This window comes from Prionailurus bengalensis, chromosome D4 (assembly GCF_016509475.1).
Source record: "Prionailurus bengalensis isolate Pbe53 chromosome D4, Fcat_Pben_1.1_paternal_pri, whole genome shotgun sequence".
In the NCBI taxonomy this organism is placed as follows: domain Eukaryota; kingdom Metazoa; phylum Chordata; class Mammalia; order Carnivora; family Felidae; genus Prionailurus; species Prionailurus bengalensis.
In genome coordinates, this window is record NC_057359.1 from 55,458,668 (window position 1) to 55,474,505 (window position 15,838).

Sequence of the window (15,838 nt, forward strand, 5' to 3'; positions counted from 1 at the left end):
AGGAAAAATTCTCCTCCAAGAACCTAAAGAGACACTCCTGGGCTACAGGAATTGCATTTCCTAGTCATCATGTAAGAGTGAAACGTTTCCTGCAGATTCTGGTGAACATCTCTTACCTAAATCCAAACTTATCCATTGCTACAGAAATGTGCCGTGGCTGTGAAAAACACCTGTAGGCATTATGATCATTCATTGGAATGAGGTCCACGTCGCTAAACACAAAGCAGTTGTAGTCATAATCCTTCAAGGCCTCTTGAAAGCCAATGTTGAGGAGCTTGGCACGATTGAACATGGTTTCTCCAGCCTGGTGCACAAAAAAAAGAAGTGATATCAGATGCCATAAGGCCAATGAGCAGAACACTCCCAGGGACTGGTGACTTTGTCAACTACATGGGATCATTAGTCCACTCATTTTTCTGCTTTCACTTTACAAATCAATACGGAATGGCATGCCCTGAGTCAGCAATCCCACTTCTAGGAATTATCATATGGGACTTGCAAATATGCGAATAAGAACAACTTGCTCACCACGGGATTTTCATCACAGCAAAAGACTGCAAACAATGACATAAGCTTTTGCTAGGGAACCAGTTAAATAAATCATGTAATAACCATATAATGGAATAGAATTGTTCAAAAAAATAAGGAAGCTCTAAAAGGAAATGATCTCCAAGATAGTATTGTTAGGTGAAAAGGTACTTAGACCTATGTGTCATATATTTACATACTATATATAGACTAATTCCCATGAAGACACCCAGGAAACTGGTGCCTATTGGACTTTTTACCCTTCTCCCCTCTTTGTATGGTTGATTATGGTTTGATCACTACATTGTGTGCCCCTTCAAGATGTCTATTATTAAACTAGGTACCAGAGAAAGATGGTGAGCCCAAGTCAATCTCTGCCCTCATGGTGCTCACAACGTAGGGTGGGAAGCAGTGTGATACACACTATGATGGAAACAGGGTGTATGAGAGAGAAGAGGACACATACTTCAGGATGCCAACCACTGGGTCCTGAAGCACCAAGTCTGTTGGTGCAAAGGTACTTCATATTTTATTTACTTGTTTATTTTCAGTCTCTCCCACTAGAATAGAAGCTCAATGAAAACTGGAATTTTTAACTTTTTATTTCCCCAGTTCCCAGAACACTGCCTGGCATACAATAAGAGCTCAATAAATAACTGCTGGATGGATGGATGGATGGATGGATGGATGGATGGACCAAAGGATGGGTTTCAACAAACAATGGCAGATGAAAATTCTTCTAGGAAGCTTCAACCAAAGGGCTCCCTCAGGGTCACCACCATGGGGTTCTGTCCTTACCAACTCGCACAGCCCCAGGGTAGTAAGGACAGTGATAGCATCGACACTACCATTCTTACATTTAGCAGTCCACAAGCCCTTCCATACGTGTATTCTCATCCCGGCCAGAATCCTCCCAAAGATGCCAGGAAGGAACTAAGGCACATAAGCAACACAGCTGGTGCTGGACCCAACACTGTGAAATCCGCATTTAGTGCCCCTTCTCAATATCTCTTGGGATCAACAAGATCAGAGCCCTCTACTTTGGGGGAAAATATACTCACAAGAGCCTACAGTGGCTACACAATCCAAAGGTGGGATACCCAACATCTACTCTCCAGGCCCACAAGAGAAGATTTGGAAACTGGTGCTTTATAAGGCTACCTGTGTGAGTACAGAGCATATGGATGGTGCCACAGCTACCCAACCTTAGGTGGGTGACTCAGAGACGAAACCACTTAAGAAACACGAGTACCAGGAAGTCAGATAGAGTAGCCAAGAGAAGAGTGAATGGATTAAGTAAGTATTTTACACACACAGGAGCTCCTTTGTTCAGCCCATGACAAAGCTTTCTAATCATGCATGGGGAAAGGAGAAGGCCAGGCCCAACAGCACATACTGTGTTCTGTGGTTGTCCCCACCAGTTAAGAGTCATTCAAAATCCTGCCTTCAGCTAATTCTCTGTAAGTCCTGAGGCAAAAAGAAGTTTAAAGTTTAGAAACCAGATTTGAAAACTATAAAACTGTTATAATCACTATTATTACAACACACTGCTAAAATTAATTGGGATATATAACATGAAAGGCATCGGATAAGTGTCTGACATGCATTTAAACATCTCAACAATCTTGTAACAACCTTCATCCCAACCCAGATTTACTTCATTCTTGCCATACCCTTCTGCCTTCTGGCAATGGGGGGAGAGGCCTGCACCTGGTACTTTCCTTCTTGCTCCTCTAGCCCCATCAAGACCCTAAGAATTAGCTTTCTCTAAATATTTTAAAACACAATTCAACCCCATTGAACACTTTTCCAACAACTGAAAGGGTGTCCCAACAAAGCCTTTTCACACCTGTATAGCAGACCCCCAAGGATAGCTGCCCAATGCTCCTTTCTCTTGGTACATTCTCTAATGACAGGGGCAGGGAGCTCGTGCTGGCCATGCCCAAACGACAGGGCCTGGTCTGCTAGCCATGACTATTTGAGTTAAGCAGATGTTTGACCTGGGACTATACTATGCATTTTTCCTCTGCGGGAACTGCACATTTGGAACCATGAATGGACACCTCTGGTACCATGCCCCAAGAACAATGGCAGCCTAGAGGAGAAACCCAAGGGAGCAGATCTATCCTACCCTTTTCTCCATATGTATAACAAGCTCCTTCAACTCAATAAGGCACTTCAGTGTCTGGTCCACCCTTAAAATTAGTCAGGCAGTTTCCTAAAATAGCTTGACCTGTATGTCACTCCTCTCATCCTGGCCTCATCTCTGTGACCCTGGGAGAGGGAGAAGGCAGGGTTCTTTCTTGCAGGTATAATTCCTTACTAGGGCCCTTAGGAACATAAGACCAGCTGAATGGTAGATAAGGAAAGTATGTCTTCCCCTTCCTCCCCTAGGATTATAGAAAACTCAACTCTAGGCTTCCTTGGGTGAAATGTTGTAACACTTTTGGGTAACTTTCCTGATAAGAAAGACAGGTCCTGGCAAGCCTGCCAACCTCTCACCAGTAACAGGAGGTGTTCATTCCTCTCCAGGGGATGGGAAGACACCCAGGCCTCATTCCTGTCCCTTCTCATTGGGCACATGCATCCAGTGTTTTTGCTACTTCATTTGCTCGGGTAAATATTTATCAAGCACCACTACTGTGCAGCCAAGCCAAAAACATAGTTGTGACAGACACGTGCATTTTTATCCCAGGAATGCCATCTTCTTCACTTACTAGCTATGTGACTTTGGGTAAATCATACCTCTCAGGCTCCATTTCCTCATTTGGTTACTTGGATGACAACAGGTGAATTTTCTTAAATTTGACAATGCATGAAAAGGCCTTTGCACATTGCCTGACAACAAATGTTGGCTACTATCATTATTATAGGAGTAGGTCTTCCTTTCCATCTTGAACAGGCAGAGCTTTCAATATGTCTCCCAGAAATCCAACATGGAGACTTCTTCTCTAGTGTTTGTGTGTGTCCTTCGAATCAGCTCCAAGAGCCCTCCTAAATCTTGCTTCTCTGATGGGAGGATTTCTAAAAAGGATTAGGGTTCAAGTGAGTGGCTCACATGATTAGAATCTCTACAGCAGCAGAAGAAAGAGACACCTTTAGAAATGTATCATGTGCTTGGGAAGTCACACACGAAGAATAACTGATGCACTGAGATCAGGGTTCCCTCTGAAAAAGTGAGCTTTTCAGTGTAGGCTTCATCATATGTTGGTCGATAAGAGTTATATGTATCCCAGGGGCGCCTGGGTAACTCAGTCGGTTAAACCTCCAACTCTTGGGTTTCGGCTCACGTTTAGTGAGTTCGAGCCTCACATCAGGCTCTGCACTGACAGTGCAGAGCCTGCTTGGGATTCTCTCTCACTTGCACGCTGTCTTTCCCTCTCTCTCAAAATAAATAAATAAGCTTAAAAAAAAAAAAAGAGTTACACATATCCCTTCCTTCTAGGGCAACTGGCTCCTCTTAACAGGAGACGATAGGAAGAAATAAGACAGGCCAAAAACGATATGACGTTCCCGCAGGTGGACAGGGAAGTTGTCTCACTGACCAAAGCTCACAGAAAAACCTTTTATGATTTCTCTGTAAAACTTTATGGCTGTAAACGTTTTATGACTGGGCATTTACCTAAAAATGGATATATCAGTCAGTCAAGCAAAGCCAACAATGTCAGTCGGGGGAGGACAGGAGCTTGGGTCTGGCCAGGCACGCTGGTCTGGAGTAGTGAGGAGGCTGGCACAAGCCTGAGGCCAAACTCCTCACGGAGAGGAAAAGAGGGAGAGGTTACCCTCAGACAAACCCAGGGCCTTTCTGGCAAATCTGGATGGCAGGGCTCAATGTCATAAGAAGCATCAAATAGCTCTTTAGGGCTGTTAAAACCTTTTTCTAGAGCCCTCATTTATATTAAAGAGAGGGCAAGTGGTACGTTCATTGAAAATGGAACCTCAGGGCTCCTGGGTAGCTCAGTTAGTTAACCATCTGACCCTTGATTTCAGCTCAGGTCATGATTTCACAGTTTGTAATATCAAGCCACACATTGGGCTCTGTGCAGACAGCATGGAGCCTGCTTGGGATTCTCTCTCTCCCTCTCTCTCTGCCCCTCCCCCATAGACACGTGCATTCTTCCTCTCTCAAAATAAATAAATATTTAAAAAGGGCACCTGGGTGGCTCAGTTGGTTAAGTGTCTAACTTCAGCTTAGGTCATGATCTCACAGTTTGTGGGTTCAAGCCCTGTGTCAGGGTCTGTGCTGACAGCTCAGAGCCTGGAGCCTGCTTTGAATTCTGTCTCCCTCTCTCTCTGCCCCTCCCCCAATTCATGCTCTCTCTCAAGAATAAATAAAACACTAAGAAATTATAAAAAGGTAAAAATTTTAAAAAAGAAAAAAGGAAAATGGAACCCCCACATACTGCTGGTGGGAATGTAAAATGGTGCGGCCATCTTGGAAAACAGTCTGGCAGGTCCTCAGGTGGATAAACAAAGAATTACTTTATGATCCAGCAATTCTACTCCTAGGTATATAACCAGTGAAATGAAAACATATGTCTACACAAAAACTTTTATACAACATTCATAGTAGCATTATTCAAAGCAGGTAAAAAGCAGAAACATTAATGTCTGTTAATTAATGAACAAATAAATAAAATGTACTATACTCATACAATGCAATGTTATTCAGTAAAAAAAAAAAAAAGAATGAAGTACTGATAAATGCTCTCATATGGATGAACCCTGAAAACATCATGTTAAATCAAAGAAGACAGTCATAAAGGACCACAGATTGCATAATTTCATTTATATGAAATGTCCAGAATGGGCAAATCTAAAGAGACAGAAAGTATATTAGTCATTGCCTAGGGCTGGGGGGAATGAAGGGATTTAGTAGCTAAGAAAAATGGGGTTTATTTTTGGTATAATGAAAATGTTCTGAAATTCACTGTAGTAACGGATTATGTGCTTTATCTTTTCCTTTTTTTTTTCAAGTAGGCTTCATGCCCAGCATGGAGCCCAACATGGGGCTCATGACCCTGAGATCAAGACCTGAGCTGAAATCAAGAGTAGGACGTTTGACTGACTAAGCCACCCAGGTGCCCCAATTATGTACTTTAAATAGGTGATTGTATGGTATATAATTATATCTCAGTAAAGTGATTGCCAAAAAGAAAGAAAAGCCAGCTCCAGAGACAGGGGAAGGACCAAGGGTTATATTTCCCCTCTTTCTCATATATTCATTCTTGTCATTTATTGGGTATCTATTTCATGCTTAGCTAAAGGGATACAGAAAAGGAAAAGACACAGGCCCTGCTTTTGAGCAGTTCCAAGTTAAAGAGGCAATTGTAGGGACGCCTGGGGGAATTAGTCAGTTAAGCATAGGACTTGGGCTCAGGTCATGATCTCACAGTGTGTGGGTTCGAGCCCCAAGTCAGGCTCTGTGCTGACAGCTCAGAGCCTGGAGCCTACTTCAGATTCTGTGTCTCCCTTTCTCTCCATCCCGCTCGCACTCTGTCTCTCTCTCTCTCTCTCTTAAAAATAAATATAATAAACATTAAACAAAAATGTTTTGTTTTTTTTTAAAAATAGAATAGGTACCAGAGTCTGGTCTAATCCCCAGGCAAATCCTGACGATGGCTAAGGCAACAGAAGCCTTCTCCTGATTGCAGCAAGACACATGACCAGCTGCAGAAGGCCATGGTCGCCCTTACCCAAGTTCTAACAGTCGCTAAATGATTGGTTAAACCACCCCACCTTTCCTGGACGTCAGGCCCATGTGTGTACACCAGTAGACATTTCCCCCAGCCAAGACAGCTTGGGGACTGACCATACCTAGCCCCTCCTCTGCCAAAAGACACGGCAACAGTGAGGTTGGAAAACAGCAAGCTGAAGCCAAGACTCAAAGAATCAAAAATTCCATGTGATGAGACAGTTTTGCTCCCATACACATGCCCCGGCCCATCACAAAGTCATACACACATGGCCCCTGCTCAATACCCACAGTAACCCACAGGCTCTCAAGCCCACAGATTCAGAGGCAGGTCTACAGTCAAGTGGACACATTTGCTGAAACTCCTCCTGTGTGCTTTTCTGTGCCCACTCAGACACCAAGAGAAAAGGCCTAGGCCAAGTGGGTGACAGGAGAGCAGACAAAGCTCTGGCTGGGCTGAGCAATCCTGTGGCAGGACTGCCCACAGGCCTACGTGTGGACCTAGGGGTAGTAGACAGGCTGGCTGGGAGGTGATCCCCAGAGAATTGCTGGATTTATACAAATGCTGAGTTTGTGGAAGGCTAATATCCACTCAGCCATGATTTCACAGCAATTGGGCCTCAGCTCTTAACCATAATAGTATGACAGCCTCAAACTTGGAAAGGGCCCTCAACAAAACCTGAGTCTGAGACTTCATTCAGCTCTTCACCCAGGGAGTAAAGGAAATGGGGCCCTTCAGGGTCAAGGAACTGAGGGGGTGGTGGCTCTCTGCTTGCCAAAGTAATTGACAAGAGTGAGCACATCGTTGGTCCTTGCCGGACACAGGTCAGAAGCCCTAAGTTGCCTTCGGAGAGAACTGAGCAAATCAAACAGCCCAGCAGGGGTTCTGGGTTCTGACTGAGGTGAGCCCAGAAAACAGTTTTTAATCCCCAGCTCCACAGGAGCAACAGCAGGATGCCTGCCTCCTTCCCTGGACCTGAGGCCGAGATCTGACTTTCTGCAGAAAAACACTTTAGAAAATAAAGGCTTCTTTCTCAGAAAGCAATCTGACCATTTATATGAAGAACTGTAAAAATGTTTACACTGCTTCTGAACCCATAATTCCGTATCGGAAAATCTAGCCTGGGGAGAGGATTCTAAATGTGGAAGAAGCGACACCAAATTAGCATCAGATTCAGAGATGTTCATTCCGGTGTTATTTACACTGGTGAGAAAGTGGAGGTTCTTTAAATGCCTTCGACCTAGAGGAAGGGCTAAGTTAATTATGGCACAGCTACATGCTCAACTACTCTGAGAGCATGGAAAGTGGTGATTATGAAGACTGAAATAACATGGCAAGATGCTGATGATACAGAATTTTAAGAAAAAAGCAGGACACAAAAGTATATACACATACGGTATGAGCTCAATTGTGGCTTAATTTTAAGGCAAAGTTATCTTAGACCTCTGCACAACAGGCTGGCTTCCAGCAACCTCAGCATTTGCAAGCAAGACCACAGAGACCATGACCTTGCCTGGGAGACCCCAGAGCTGGAGGATGGCACACTCTTAGGATTACTGACATGGCTTCCCCGTGACCAGCAGAGCCTGGGCTCTGGGTTTGACTTGGGGCACATGGACATTACCAGGGGTGGCAGCAGTGGTGGCAGCAGCAGCAGCAGTCACAGCAGTAGTTAGGTCGGCACTCCTCTCTCTCTCTCTCTCTCTCTCTTTAGGAGGTGGAGGGCACAGAAGAGGAGGTAGGTGGAGAGTAAGAAGCAGATCACAGAGAGGAGCTCCTCCTTCAGCTTGCTTTGCTACAAACAGGATTGACAAGTAAAAGCAAAAAACCCCCACTAGAAAGAAAAAAAAGAAAAAGAAAAAGAAAAAAGAGACAAGGATGGATGCAACGAGAGAGGTAAGGAAGAGAGGCAATGTCAAGGCTGTGAAGAAAAGGGGCCCCATTCTGACCCCTCTTTTTCCAGGGCAAAGGCAAATTCCTAACAAGCTGGCACTCCCTGTCATGAAGTCACAGGTGAGCAGGGAAAAAGACATTTCCTAGTACAATGTCCAGGGAGGCAATCCATGAGCTCTGTGAGTACGTGTACATGTTCTGACACATTCCCCAGGAGAATGGACCAAGCCACAGACAGGGAGAGGAAAGACACAGCAAAGGAAACCATCGATCACTGGGACAGCACACAAGCTATGGTGGACACAGTGGACACAGACACTCCTGGCCTTGTTATGATGCTCCTGGGCCCCAGGATCCAGAAGGTCCCAGTGCTCAAGCAAGGGGGTGCTACAGGATAGGACTGGACCTACCACTCCCGAGCCCCATTTCTGCACACATCAGTCTGGGCACTGACAGCTTTAGGAGAAAATAGAAGGCAGGGATGGGGGTAGGGGGTGGGGGAACGGGGATGGTGAACAGACATGATCAAAACAGAAACCAAACCACTGGGGTCATAGGCCCAGGCAGCTGTCCTCCAAAATGGGATGGGCCAACAAGTCCAATTCACTCTAATTTATCTTGGCCTCATGTAGGAACCAGCTACTCAGCACAGTCACACAGATAAGCTGCTGAGGTGTGGTGACAAATGCTCTCACTCATTGTCTCCAAACCTGGCCACACTTGGTTCCAGACAAGCAGCCTGGAACTACCTTACAGCAGTGCACAGATAAAAAGGAAGAGGGAAAAAATTCCACGTTCAAAGAGTCCTCACGCAGGCCCCCCCTGCTGCACCCACAGGCTTTCAAGCCAGGATTTACCTGTCAGTATGATAACTGGGCAAGCCTCCTGGGTGGTTCTGAGGTGGTTACTCCAAAGCTGCTACCCACCTCTCATGACACACTGGGACTCACGGTGGTGTTGCCAAGTGGATATGGAGCTGTCTCCCAGTGAGGGGAATGAGTGTGTTTGGGAATGAACATGGTAAAGTAAGGCATTCCACAGGCCTTAGGTGATCTCTCTCCAAATCCCAGCTCTGCCACTCAGCCATCATGGGGCCCCGAGCAAGCTGCTTACCTTTGTGAGCTTTCTCTCAGCAGGAACAATGAGAGTACCCATTTGCCTCATTGGGAGGCTGGCAGGGTCAAAATTCAAAGTGAGACTATGAAAGAGGTTCAGTCCAAAGGACCATAAAGTTTTATGACCATCAACAACCATGGGGCTACTGTAGGTTCTCTGCATTTTTCCTGAAAAGCAAGGTCACCCTGATGGCCATGTCCCAGGCAGCCTGATCTGGTCAGCAAGGAGGAGGCAGCTTTGGGGAGATGTCTTGGGGAAGGGCTGTGCAGGTTGGCTCCCAAGAGTCATGACCTGGCCTGACTGGGGAAGAAGGCTTCACTGCCAAGAGGAACAGACCTCACCAGAGAACCAGGATCAAGGAAAGGATGCTGAGGGTGCATGTTAAGTAAGTGGGCAAGAGTCACAGGGAGCAGCTTCTAGCGCCAAACCCCGAATGAACACTGGACCATGCATGGAGATATGTGGTCAGGGAGGCAGAGGGAGGCAGACCTGAGGGGCCTGGGGTCTAGAGGCTGCAGGCCAGGGAGGGCATGCACACGTGGAATCAGCCCTCACTCCTCACTAGAAAGCACTGAGTGGCCCAGGAACAGCAGGGAAGGAGAAGTCAGCTCTATTACAAGGCTTCACAGAGCTAATGGTGGGGGGTGAGAGGCACTCACATGGTGATTAGGAAAGAGCCACTAGGGGAAGGACGGAAGGAAAAGCACACAGGGTGAGAGGGTGGGCAGCCTAAGCAAAGGCACAAGGAGGGGAACACAGAATATGTCTCAGTGAAGATGGAGAGCTCAGTGTGGCTGTGACATCATGTGTAAATAAAGGAGGGCTGAGGAGGAAATGGCTGTAAATAGGTCATGTCTGGACTGCAGAAGGTCTCAGAAGCTAAGTTCAGGGCTTCAGACCCTTTAGACCTTTGGCTGTGGGCAGTGGGGACATACTGAAGGGCTTAGAGAGTGACCTGGTCAGAACTACAAAGATCTTGGGCAGCCAAGCGAGATCAGAAGCCCCAGAGGATACATGAACAGAATTGGAGAGACCAGGCCTGGACACTGACTGACTCAGGGCAAAGGGCTGCCATAGTTATGACATGGTTATTACACCCCTGCCTGACTAACTAGGCCTGCATTCCTCACCTGTTTGGTAAGTTTTATGCTGATTAATCTCACAAACATCCTCTGTTTCTTACGTACAGCTATTACTACCAGGTGGCAACCTGCCTTCCTTTCACCTTGGGTGGTTTTACAGTTTCCTTTTCTGATTAAAGTGTGGGGGAGTGCAGTGCTCCTCCCCCATCTGCTATGACATCTTGCTATCCACCTCTGCACCAAGGTCTCAGTGTTAGACCCTGGGTGGGACATCTGCGCCACAGAGCAGCACCCTGTGCTCCAAGACAGCGGGACGTGCCAGAACCCTAATGGGAGGCTGGAAGGCTGGCGGGCCAGGGTAGGAGGAGAGGTGGAGACCTGCAGATGAACCGCAATCTCAACTGGTAAAGCCTTTGCTGCTCCCTCTCCACCACACTTACTGTGAGATGCGGGTTGTTGTGGTAATTAGAGGGGCCTAAACCAAAAGGGAGTGGTTAATAGCTTAATATAGACAAGGATAGGAGCCACAAAGCCCATGAAAGCTCACCCCTATGTGCAGAGCTTGAGACACAACCCTACTCAGAAGCTGTTAGGCTTGACATGGTCCCTAAGTGCCCTCAGATTGTTTTGTCATTATCCAGTATCCTCTGACCCTATCAAGGACACAAATGGGAGGGTCTTGAGGCTGGTACTGAGTAGAGGTGAAGCAGGAGGCAGGGAGAGCAGTAAAGAGTTCATTGCTCTAATGCTGGGCAAGGAAATAGGCAGGAAGAAAGGAGGGGTGAGTGGCAAGAAGGAACATAAATCATGGCAGTAATAGTTAATGGTTACTGAGGGTTCATCTGTCGGGTGCCTTACAGTCCCCTGTGTAAATACTAAAACCTTCCCCTCCCACCAATAAGGAAATGGAGGTCTGAAGAATTCAAGCCTCCATCACTGAGCTGGGAGGTGGCAGAGCTGGAATTCAGGCAGTCCAAGCCTGAAGCTTGCTCCCAGCCCTTATACCCAGCTTTGAGAAAGGCTTTGAGGAAGGGACCAAATGGTCTAGAGGACAGAGTTCGTGCTGATGCAGTGAGAGGGCACTAAGTGACAGGGACTAAAGTCTGAGCTGCACCCTACTATTACTTCTATGACTTCCTACCAGTCACTTCCCCTCTCTGAGCCTCAGTTTCCTCATGTGTGCAAAAGAATAGACATTTTCATACTACCTGGCCTCAGGGGTCCAGGCAGATCCCAGCAAAGAATGAAGGGAAGTTAAGGGTAGAGATGGGGACATGGTCTGCACTTCAAGTAGAATAGTGCCATAGTGATCTGCTGTTGATGGGGGGATTGCATAGCAATTTAATGGGGCAGTAGGTTCTGTTCTCAAAAACTTGTTTGAGAAGCCTCAGAATAGATGTCTCAGAGGTGCCTCCTACTTTAAGCAGTCTCTCTAATCTTAAATGGGGTGGGCAGTGAATGAAGAGTCAAAATGACAGCAAGGTGTCTGAGGCAGGGAGATGACAGGAGGCTTGAATGCCATCAATTTACACAAAGGTCAAAGCCAGATGCTACCAACTCCCTTTCTTCCTCTTCTCTATGTAACAACAAAACAGAGAAGAGAGGAAGTTCCTAATTTGTAGGTGGGGCATGCTCCAAATGTTTCTTCTTCTGCCTCTTTTCAAGGATTAGGTTTCCTATCACTAGTTTATTGTGTGCTCTTTATTGAGGTCATACAGATGATATTCTTTATGGGAAAAGTAGAGCAAACTTGTTTTCTTCATGATTTGGTTATCTGGAAGTCAGATCATTATTTTCCCAAAGAAACAATCAGGGTAGAGTTGGAGCAGAATAAATAAGATTAGCTGGTAGAGAGGGAGATGGGGGTGGGGGTGGGGGGAGAGGAGATTTTCCTAAGGTGGAAAGTTAATCCTTAGAAAAGGAAAAGATAGAGAAGCAAAAAGACATGGCGGGGGGGGGGGGGGGGTAGGGGGTGGAGGGGGGCAGGGGTGGAGATGATGATACTGACAAGACTAGAGGGGAAAAAAGATGTAAATATGTTTGGAAAGCTAAAAATAAAATGTCCAATGCTAAGTTGCAGGTGGGAAGAGATAGAGGTGGGGGGTGGTTTCCCAGTATCCTAGGGAAGTAAAGAGGTGGAGGGGGGAGGCATCTGTTTAGGCCTGCTTTCCGCAAAGTGTAAGTCATAGAACATTAATTGCTTGAGATGGCTCTTGGAAAAGCGACCTCCAGTCACTCAAGCTCAGGAATCACTGTGTGCTGAGTAGTTCTGGAGGCTGTAACGTATGCTAGTACATTAAAGGCTCTGTAGGAATGAAGCCTGCTTCCCGGTTGTTCAATCCAGCATTTTTCAAATGTGTTTGGCCTCAGAGCTCCATTTCAGAAAGCAACTTGGGAAGAAGCCCTGTCTGATGTGCTGTCCAGTGCTAGCCAGCAAGGCAGTGCCACGCTGTCCAAGCTGGCTTGTGTGCTTGGTCTGCCGGCTTGGACTGGGGCAGGCAGGAGCATGTAACTGGTATAAAACATTCAGAAACTTGCTGTTTGAAACCTGGAAATTATCTGTATAAATTAGTCAGAGGAATTTAAGTTCATGGCTAAATTTCACTGGTCCAATATTTGTTTTGACTTTATAATTGAATGGGGAAGTTTCACATTCACTTAAAATGTGGCACATCTCTACATCAGCATCCTTCTCTCCAGCTTTCCTTGACCTCAGTCACCTAAATTCAAAGACTCAGCATCACCACCAACTCTTTCACCCAAGTATATATTTTAATCTAATTTATATGCTATCTAGACCACAGTTGTCTAGTTCAGGCAGGTTTGTGGGAGGCCATCAGATGTTTTGCATAATAAGATCTGACAACACTGTATCTACAGCATATCACTTGTCTACTGGTATAAATAACTGTCAAAGAGAGGAAGGAGATATAGTGGCGTGGCTTGTTTTTAGTAATTCTTACTGGCTCCTGGTGATGGTGGCTTCCTCTTCTAGGCACTCACTGTCATTGTTTTAATAATGCTCCTGAATCTCACCATGATCAACAAGTGTTTACTGGCATCAGCCAAATAAATGTTCCTTGATGACATGGCTTTTCTTAAACAAATAACTTGTCAGATTGAAGTGGCTTGGATTTTGCAGAGCATATACCTATTTTCTCTTACATTCTCAAATATTCTTCTAAGATGACCCACAACTGTCTGGTGGTCTTGCCTGCAGATTTTCTCAGGGCCCAAGTCTGTGCCTCATTTGGCCAAGGGACTCAAAGTGCCTTGAGGGGTTTGCCTGCTGCCTACTCCCCCACCTTGAGCTTCAGTTCCCTTGTAACAGGGCTGTTCTGCTCTTCCCTGCCTGACAGACTCAGCTTCTGCACCTGGCCCTATCACCTCTGCCGCATTCCTACGGTCAACTTGATCAATATGCAAAGCTCCTTTCTGCATTGAGGTCCCTGGTCACTGGCTCCAGCTGAGATGCCCAGGTGTCCCTCCAGTCTCTAGAACCTAGTTTATATCCTGGTTCTTCCAGGTCACTGCTCTCCCCTTCCTCTGAGCTTCCAAAGCATTTGGCAGCTGCCATCCAATCACATACTATGGGATTGTTAATAAATTGTTCCTGGAAGGGACTCACTTGCCACAGTGGGGATGGAAGCTTCAGGACAGATAGAGCTGGGACCTTCCTTCTTTAATGACTCTCTGCAAACTATGTCATTGTCATGACAGTGCTCAGAAATGATTGATGGACACACTGCTATTTCCAGCTTCCCTCTGGTCCAAGGAAGGCATACACTGTCCCTCTAAGGGAAGCTGTCAACTGCCACCAATTTTACTACCTCAAGCAGATCCACAATTTATCGTGATATGAAATGGAGAACAGGCCTTTCAGAAATGGGTATACTGTGTCTCTTCAGATGAATTTCAATAAACCTTGGTGTGTAGATAGGGTAAATGTGTTATTCCACATAGCAGGTTATAGTCTATAAAGATATGAATTTAGTATTTAAACACACAACACCCAAGTTATACTCGTAGAAAAATAATAATGCTTCTCAGACTGGAAATGAGCAAAGTTATTTTTAAAAAACCAATTTTAGATCAATCTGATTCTCCAGGTCATGGTGATGAAGGCTGACATGTCTTCAGCATTGGTTTCCTAAGCACGGCTAAGCTCAACACACACAAATCAGACATGCAGTGAGAAGCTCTTTTCTCAGACCCAGCCCAGTGCACATGACACTGGGTGGCCTATGAATCGGACTTTCCCAGCCATTTTGCTGGGGGCTGGCTTTCAGGTGATCTAAGGATGCTATCTCCAGCAGGGGTCCCAGAAAATAGTTAGACTTTATAATCTCAAAGTTGCTAAACTTCTGACGTTTAAATGGGTGTTTTGTGTTTTTGTTTGTTTGTTTTTTCCCTAAAGGAAAACACACAGCTACTCAAAGACAGGAAATAATCAGTGCTTTACTTTGGGGGAGTTAGGATTGTCATTTTTCTCTCAATTTTGCTGGAAGGCTACTTCCAGCAAAAAGAAAACAAAATTCCCCAGCAATTACCCTTGCCTAAAGAGCTGACAGCAACAAGCAAGTTGTATGGTATTTAGCTTATCTGCATTAAGGAGGGTGATGGTGGTGAGGTTATAAAATGCCATGTCTAGTATCTTTTCTTTCTCTTAGCCCTTATTACTCACATATTTGCGCACATCTATGTATGTACACACATGCACGTAAACACATACACACACTCCCTCCCTCACCCCGTCTCCCCAAACCTCACCTGGTTGATAACATAGATGCCGTAGTCTAACTGCTGACGCTGTAGGATTGGGTGCAAGTAATACAGCCAGTACTTGAGGTGTTCCTGCCGGTTACGGAATGGAATAATGATGGCCACCTTGTGGGGAGAAATGCAGTTCTTGGGGGTATAGCGGCCGCCCACCTTCACCTCTGGGTTCTGTTTCTCCACAAGCTTCAGGTCCACAGGCATATTAAATTCAATCACCATGGGGCCAACTAGACAGGTGGAAGGAAGGAGAAGTTAGCAAGCTATAGGGTTCCCCCAGGCCACAGCCTCAGAAGACATCTCCTGAGAGGCAGTGTGGCTGTGGAAAAGACACTCCTGTCCAGTGCTAGCATGATCCACCATCCCAAGAAACCCCTTAGTACCAGGAAAAGCCTGACAGCTGGTCAGCCTATGAAGCACTCGTCTGCCCAGGACCCACTCCCCTGAGATTCTATGTTTCTCCACTGTAAATGTTTCGAAATGGAGTGACTGCTGCTTAGACTTCCTGAAACGTTGTAAGGATCAGAGAACATGGATGAGAAAGCACTTTCTCAGAAATCCTGAGGATGAGACCTAACCTTGCCACACCCCAGCTATGTGACCTTGGACAAATGACTTCCATCAACTCTCTGAACCTAGCCCAGTGGGAGAAAGGGGAGTGTGTGTGTGTGTGTGTGTGTGTGTGTGTGTGTGTGTTGGGGAGGGTGGTGTTGTGGAAATCAGCCTCAAATCAGAAGGCAGGAAGGA

General features: G+C 46.0%; 1 protein-coding gene across 3 annotated transcripts in view; it reads right to left on the reverse strand.

Annotated features, from left to right (window-relative positions):
• Positions 1 to 15,838, reverse strand: part of B4GALT1 (beta-1,4-galactosyltransferase 1) — a 54,972-nt gene that overhangs the window by 7,902 nt on the left and 31,232 nt on the right. For 2 of the 3 annotated variants that reach the window (XM_043566732.1, XM_043566733.1), the window contains exons 2-3: positions 15,086 to 15,321; positions 117 to 304 (exon numbers count right to left, since the gene is read on the reverse strand). In XM_043566732.1, the coding sequence (XP_043422667.1) occupies positions 117 to 304; positions 15,086 to 15,321 (424 nt within the window). Of the gene's footprint in view, positions 1 to 116; positions 305 to 6,096; positions 8,020 to 15,085; positions 15,322 to 15,838 lie in introns of those variants that run through there. The other variant, XM_043566734.1, reaches the window with a different exon arrangement.